The 8264-nt window shown below is 41.8% G+C and overlaps 1 protein-coding gene across 1 annotated transcript; it reads left to right on the forward strand.

The window, feature by feature from the left end:
• Positions 1 to 2464: 2464 nt before the first annotated feature.
• On the forward strand, positions 2465 to 5682 carry LOC123230533 (zinc finger protein OZF-like; the record flags this gene model as incomplete). Its single annotated transcript, XM_044656668.1, has 3 exons — positions 2465 to 2548; positions 3858 to 3891; positions 4232 to 5682. Coding segments are annotated over exons 1-3 (1569 nt in total), but the record flags the coding sequence as incomplete, so codon positions are not given.
• Between the last annotated feature and the right edge of the window lie 2582 nt (positions 5683 to 8264).

The raw sequence follows: 8264 nt of genomic DNA on the forward strand, positions 1-8264 counted from the left end.
CCGAGAGTCACAAAGGCTCCAGGACGGCCGCACGGCCATTAGGGGTTGGGGGTGAGACCTGAACCCGAGGCTTCTCACTCGGAGAGCAGCTTGGATCCATAGTGAGATGCCCCGATTTCCTCTCCTGTTCCCATTTAGGAAACACCTACTTTGGGCCGGGCCCGCTTATTCGACCCAGAACAAAGCTGGCCACTGTGAACACTTGAGGTGTGGGGGCGTAGGCTGGAAGGGAAGCCCGAGGAGACGCTGGCCGGCTCTGTCCGTGGCTCTGTCCGTGGCTCTGTCCGTGGCTCTGTCCGTGGCTCTGTCCGTGCGGCCGTAGCTGGAGCCGATGTCCGTGCCCCAAGCTCTGCCTTCAGCTTTCTGACCTCCACAGAGCCTAGAGCAGACACGGGGGTCTCGGAGAACGGAGGGGGCTAGAAAACGGAGGATGAAAAATATTCTAGGTTTGAGTTGAGGCAGAGACATGAAGCTAGAGAGCATTTATTCAGTGCTTTGAGGTTGGCAGAGCAGTTTAGGCTGCTCTCACTCCATTTTACGGATGAGCAAACTGAGTTTGAGTGGCTAAATGACGTAGCCAAGTTCACATAGCTTGTAAGCATCCGAGGCAGAATTGGATCTGCTCTTCCTACCTCAAAGCCTAGCATTCCCTGCCTGAAAGGATCGTCTCCAAATTCAGAGCTCCAGATCATGGGAAGAGCAGAATTCTGACTTGAGAGTTTGATTTAGGGCACGACGGCCCCTCTGTGGAAGCCCCAAGGAGGAAGGCGGCATCTCCAGGCATGCCAGAGTCCTGGCCTGGGTGAGACAGCACGGAGAGGGACCCGCCCTACGGATTCTCTATGGGAACGGCTACAGAGAGATGGAGCGAGCCTCAAACTAAGGATTATTTTGCCCCTTCTGGGAAGGACAAGAGAAAGAGGTACCAGGGAGTGTTCCCCGAGGGGTAGGGCCAGGAGGGATAATGGATAGGACCTGACCTTTCTATGTTGAAGTGACTCAGTCGGGATGACCTACCTGATTGGGTCCTGAAATTGTAAGTAGGATCACTGGGGGGCCTCCCGAGGGAGCCACTCCAATTCTGTTCTTTGGAGGTTATCTAGCGGTTAGTGTGACCGGTAAAATTGGGTGTGTCCTTTTTTAGATTTGGGTTGAACTAATTGGGCAACGCATCTCTCCTAACACTGATTCCAGGATTCTAAGGGAATATTGTAGAATGATATACCAGATTCTATCAGAATAGTCATTGCTGGAAGGACGTGGGAACTTGGACCCTGCATCGGTAGAATTGGCCCAAACGATCTGGAAAGCATTTGCAGGTATTCTGTGGAAGTGACTAAAATGTCCCTTTGATTCAGAGATCCTGTTCCTAAGCTTATATCCGTAAGGAGACAAAGGGAAAGGAAGTCTGTCTCGCATACACCAGAATATTTATTTATAGCTACGTTTTTGGGGTGCAAAAGTACCCCAAATTAAAAAAGAGATACCTATTATATGAGGAATGGCCAAACAAAGTATAGTACATGAAGGTCATAGAATATTCCTTGACTGTAAGAAAGCATTGAGAATTTAGAAAACCTTGGGAAGGCTTATTGTGAATTCAGGAAAAGTGATATAAACAGTAACAGGAAAATAATATACATCCTACTACCACAGTGTAACTAGAAAGACCAATAACTTCAACCAGGGAGAAACTAAATACTCACAAATAAAAATCAAGAGCAAATTTGACTCCGAACAATAGAAAAGAAAATGCACGGCTTCCATTTCTGGGAAGAGGTTTGGGCCTGCGGATCTGGCACTTTGCATATCTTGGCGGATTCAGCTCTTATGGAAGAACTTCTTCCTCCTCACCCCCTCTTTTGTGCTTTGTTTAAGGCATGGCTCACTTTATGGGTTGGGGATATATTGTCAAATCTCCAGTCATATAAAGACAAAAAACATCAATAAATGTTTTTAGAAGATTAATGGGATTAAAAAAGCTGAACAAGGAGTATGTAGAAGTGGCAGGAAATTAATTCCTCCCATCATCTGTGTTTTGGATGGACTCCAGGAACTTGGAGACACATACCAGCTGGTCTTCATTCTTGAAAGAAAAATTCTTTTCTTTTGAACTTTTACCTGGGTTAATGAGGCAGAACTCAAGATAAAGAAAATGTATTAATTAAAAATTACTCTTGAAGACTTTATACTAAACTTGTAATTTTTTATTAGTAAAGAGAGAAAGAAGGAGGGTTGCCAGCCCAACTACTCAAAGTCTCTGCCCACATTGTAAGTCCTTTACTTCCTGGATTCCCAGGTGGTGGTCCCAACAGAGATGGCTTCCATAAATAAGCTCCAGTACTGCTCGCCAGCCAGAGACCTCCTTCCTTCCACTTCATGTATTGGCTATTTTAAGTTTAGTCTAAACCCTTCCTCTAAGATTTTCTAGTCGGCCAGGATTTTACTCCACACCTCACGCCACATGCCTTGCCTTCTGCCCGTTAGGAATCTTGCCTGCCACACTGGCAAATTAAAACACATGACTCTATGGCACCTACTTAATGTGGTGAGTCTCCCCAGGATTAGAATCCCCTAAATATTTAATTCCCACTAAAAATTAAAAGTTTATTAAAACTACATCAAGGTTGCTGAATCAAGACATTTTCAATAGAAAGATTTAATATTTTTCTTTTTTAACATTTCTGGTACTCGTACTTATTTTTAGCTTTCTCTTGCTATCTTTTTTTTTTTTTTTTGCTGTATTTTAGAGCTTAAGATATTAAAATTTCCAAATGAACTCCTACTCTACTGTCTTCTAAGAAAATTCTCAATCATTAATTTTTTTGACCTGTCTCTTTTGATTGCCATCTAATTATATAGAATTCCAAAAGCCCTGGAGAGGCATGTGAGGGTTGGAGATGTGTTCCTAGAACTTGTGGGGTTTTGCCACCTAGGTAAAAGCTGAGACAGTCATAGTTAACCACACGTAAGAGTACTCCACTTGCTTCTGACCAAAATCGCAGTCAAGATGGTAACTCTTTAGAGAAGTAAGAGAAGACATATAAAGAAGTCTGGAGAGACTGGAATGGCTTTCTAGAGGAAGACTGACCATTAGAAATATCTTTGTAATCTGAATGGATAGAAAGGGACGGTCATATCCCAGCTGATGCAGGAACTGTGATAAAGGTCATGGAGTTGAAAATGTCCATGATTTGGGCAAGAGAGGACAGTGAAAAAGTCTACTGGAGAGGGAGGGAGGGTTCTTTGGGGGGAAATGTTTGACTCTAAGAGTAGAAAGGTTCGTTATCCGAGGGTTCCCCTTAACTTTATCTTTGGCCATTCTTTGGTTCTAGCTTCTAACCACTTACAAAGATTCTCCTTATTCTTTGTATTTTACCTTTTTCCTTCCTACTTCATATGATTATCAAAGCCCTGTACCCTTTTCTTTCTATTCCCACTTTCATTCTATTATTGAGAAATCATTAAATCTTAAGCTCTGTCCCTTTACGTATACTAACCTTCTGCACTATTGCCTGAATACGTTGTATGAAGAGTTGCATAAGGGAGAGGAGCACGACACTGACCCCCTCCAGAAGCAGAAGGGGGAGCAGCTTAGCAACCACAGAACAGACAGAGCTTCTGGGGAAGTGTGGAAAGATCAAGAGAAGCCCATTGTTCTTCCTTACAATGTGTTCCTGAACCTCAGAAATGAATTTTTGATGAATAAGGAGGGCTTAGTATCAGAGAATTTCAAGGAAACTCAGGATCAATATAGGCTAATCTCCCTAATGCAAGAATCCTCTATCATTTCTACTTGGTAGTAGTCCAGCCTCCGATTCAGCACTTCCAATTGTGATACTTTTACTCCATTGTAGGGTGGCATTATTGTTCACAGAAAAGAACTTGGAGGTAAGTTAGGAAGTGTGAATTGGGTTCTGCTACTAATTGTCAGAAGACATTTGGAAAGTCACTGGGTCTTCATTGGCTCATTCAGAAAATGTAATAACTGAGGGACCTTGCATTAAAAATTTCTGGTAGAATACTGTAAGTGACTTTAGTAAACTATAAATTCCCATTCAAATTTAGCATTCTTATTCTACTCTTTTGATGTTTGACTATTTTCTAGACACAAAAGAGAGCTTAATAGTTAGCACATTGCTTTATACATAGCAAGCACAAACAAGAAAATGCTTCATTCATTCCTTTGGCAGTGGGTACAGGAAGTAGTAACATATTTTATTTCTTTTAGACTGGAAAACAAGACTTGAAACCCCAAAGTTGGGCATTTTTTTGGATCCGTCATCCCAGGAAAAACTCCCAAGGGACTGTACCTGCATCTCCAAATTGAGAGAATCCTGTGAATGTGATGCTATATTAGAGAGTCATCAGAGCAATGAGGAGAAATGTTCTCAACAAGCAAAAATCATCCAAAAGAATTCTTTTAATTCAGCCATTGGCCACGAATGTAATGAATGTGGCAGAAACTTTAGTCTAGTGTCAGTCTCTTCTCAACAGGGAGAACAAATAGCAAAGGGTCTCTGTAAATGCAACAGACATAGCAAGAGCTTCAGACTAAATTTCAGCCCAAGTAAATGCAATGGAAACTGCTCAAAGAAGACATATTCTGTGACTGATGAATGTGAGAAATCCTTCAGTTATCATTCTGACCATGTTGAATATCATATAATTCATATTGGAGAAAATCCTTGTGAATGTAGTGAAAGTGGGAACACCATATACCACAGTTCATCCATTACTTCAAATCAGAAAATTCATTCCCAAAAGAATTTTGATAAATGTGGGGAGCCCTATTCCCAAAGCATACAAGTTGCTGAGCATCAGAAAATTAATTCCAGAGACAAAGCTTATGAATGTCATGAATGTAGGAGAACTTTTGCTCAGAGTGCACATCTTGCTCGACATGAGAGATGTCATTCTGTCGAGAAATCTTATGAGTGCAATGTATGTGGGAAGACCTTCAGCCGAGGTGCATATCTTACTGAACATCAGAGAATTCACACTGGGGAGAAACCTTATGAGTGTAATGAGTGTGGGAAGTCCTTCATCCGAGGCACTTACCTTACTCTACATCAAAGGACTCATACTGGAGAAAAACCTTATGAATGTCATGAATGTGGAAAGGCCTTCCCCCAGAGCGTACAGCTTCTTGGACATCAGAGAATTCATACAGGAGAAAAACCTTATGAATGCAGTTACTGTGGGAAGACATTTAGACACAGCTCATCCCTTAATTCCCATCACAGGATTCATACTGGAGAAAAACCTTATGAATGTAATGAATGTGGAAAGGCCTTCAAACATAGCTCTTCCCTTACTTACCATCATAGAATTCATACTGGAGAGAAACCTTATGAATGTAAAGAATGTGGGAAGACCTTCCCCCAGAGCATACAACTTATTGGACATCAGAGAATTCATACAGGAGAGAAACCTTATGAATGTAACGAATGTGGTAAAGCCTTTAGCCGGAAAACACAACTTACGCGACACCAGAGGATTCATACTGGAAACAAACCTTATGAGTGCAATGAATGTGGGAAGGCCTTTTGTCAAAAGACCCAACTCACTAAACATCAACGAATTCATACTGGAGAGAAGCCATATGAATGTCATGAATGTGGGAAGTCCTTCCGCCAAAGGTCACATCTTACTTACCATCAGAGAATTCATACTGGAGATAGTCTTTGTGAAGATAATGAAAAGAAAAAAGATTTTGATCATACATATTCCTGAAAAATTTAGACTACAAATTGAAAAGAAACTGTAGATGGATCAAATAATTATCTTATTTCCCAGAACAACTATTTCAAACTCTTCTCAAGTCATATATCACCTTCTTTGTCCAATGTGCAGAAGAATTACAGCAGCTAACGTGGCCCTGTTTTTTCAGTGATAATCTTACTCATTCATCTTCCTGTTCTCGTGTTCCTTTTCTTTCTCCCCTTTTTCCTGCTGTCATCTTTTTTGAATCCATAGAGTGCTGAATTTGAAGTCTTGGAGATCTTAGTTCAAGTTTAATTTGTAACAACTACTAGCTTATTGATTGGGAGCCATTTCCTTAAACTCTCAACTTCAGTTTCCTCTTCTCAGAAGTAGAGATAAAAGTGCTTATAATACTTATTTCATGTTTAACTGATTATTAAATGAGGTACATAGAACATGTTAAAGTATTTTCCAAATTTTAAAATGCTGTCTAAATGTTGGATGTTATGATTATTCTCCCTTCTAGTATATCATTTGCAGCTGCTCACAGACATGTTAGAGGCTCCCTCCAAATCACCATAGTCATCATAATCTGACTACTTTTATTTAACTTTTTCAAACTACCATCTTAACCATTTTTCTCTCCTTTTCTGCCAAACTTCTTGAAAAAGTTGTCTGTACTCAGGCAGGATCTTTAGTTCCTTCCACCTACCGTTTGAATGCCTTACATGGTATCTTTGCTGACCTTTCAGCTGATCTTGTAATGATCGCTTCCTCCTGGACAATTCCACTCCATTCCCTTCCCCCCCTGGCCCCCCAATTCCCACACTCTTCTTTATATCTATACCTGGTTGGAAAGGAAGAAACCTGATTCCCTACACAGCAAGGCACTGTGAGGTCTGACTACACTTACAGAATAGGTCACTCACCCTCTGTGTTCCACTTGTATATATCATATCTTATGTCTTTAGGCTAAACTTACACAATTTCTCTGAGCCATTATATGGTATAAATTTGAAACCCGACATCTTCCTGGCTGTACTCCTCTGCGTGCCCTCCAGCTCATTAATGCCCTTCCAAAAATAGGGCATCCAGATCTGAGCTCTGTAGACGACTAGAGATGCGGCCTGACCAGGACAGAGTGCTCCAGGGCTGTCACCCCCTTGTTCCTAGGAGCTGTGCAGCTCAAAAAGGCCGCCAGACCTTCTGGGCCCCCCAAATTAGATGGATGACTTATGCGGAGCTCGGAATCCTCAAAATCCTGTCAGAGGAATAACTGTTCAGCCGTGCTTACCCTCCCTTGTGCCAGTGCAAGAAGGGACATTTCTTCTGAGTGGACTTGGCGTTAAATCGTCCTGGAATAAGGACTCCATAACTCAGGGTGGTTCCTAACCCTCTCGGCTTGTTTGATCAGCCTGTTACTTCTCCTGTTATCTACATCTTCGATAACTACGTGACGCCGTCTATGTGTCTGGACCTCTCCCTGAACTCCCTTCCAGGCTGATATTTAACTATGAATGACTGCTTTTGGCTCTGGCCGTTCAGCTAACACCAAATCCCTTTAATCTGTACTATGCCCTGGCCTCTGTCTCCATTTCTAGTCTGCCAGACTCTTCATCTTTTCTAAAACGAACAGGAGGTTAGTGGGGCTGCCTCCTCTTGGTGAATCAGTGTTGATTCTTCGTTTTCACCATTTCCTTTTCTCCATCTTTACTAATCAGCCTTTTAACAAAACTTTTCAAGATTTTGCCAGGGAGGCGTTGTGTATTGCAGCGGAAAAGGTGCTTTCAGGATCTAGTTTGAATCCTGGCTCTGCTTCTTACCTGTGAGACTTTGGCCAGATTGTTTAACCTTGGTGCCTTTATTTTCCCCCCTCTAATATGAGGGGTTTCATTAGATTACTGTTCAGGTCCCTTCCAGTTCTGAGCCTATGAGACTCTGAGATGAGAATTTCACTAATAACTAATTTGTAGACTCCATTAAAAAAAAATGGAGACATTTACTGTTCTCCAGTCTTCTTCCTTCTCACGTCTTTTTCAGATCACGGGGAGAGCAGAATGTTGAAGACGTTTTCTCTCAAAGCAAGCCTCAGTTGGTCCAGTGCCTGGCAGGCACATTGTGGGCACTTACTGCAATTTGTAAATGGATTCTGCTTTTAAGTAAGCTAGAGGCAGTGGCAAATCCTCTCCCGAATCCTCCTCTTTCCAGATGGTGTCCTCTGCCTGGTCTTTAAGAATCTCTGTTTTCTATGTAAAGTCCTCTATTCTCAGACCTTCCTTTTAGGTCCCCCGAAGTCCAGAGTATGGAATGTTATCATGGAGGAGGAGCTTGGAGATCACATCATCGAATCCTTCGTTTTATAGACAAGAAAACAGCTTTTAGAGATACTCGAGTGATCCAATTACTAAGTGCATGCAAAGAATTAGGCTGTAGTAACCAGTCAGCAGGCCTTTATTAAGCGCTTTTCTTTCTTTCTTTCTTTCTTTCTTTCTTTCTTTCTTTCTTTCTTTCTTTCTTTCTTTCTTTCTTTCTTTCTTTCTTCCTTCCTTCCTTCCTTC

This window comes from Gracilinanus agilis, chromosome 1, assembly GCF_016433145.1.
Source record: "Gracilinanus agilis isolate LMUSP501 chromosome 1, AgileGrace, whole genome shotgun sequence".
NCBI classification, from domain to species: Eukaryota; Metazoa; Chordata; class Mammalia; order Didelphimorphia; family Didelphidae; genus Gracilinanus; species Gracilinanus agilis.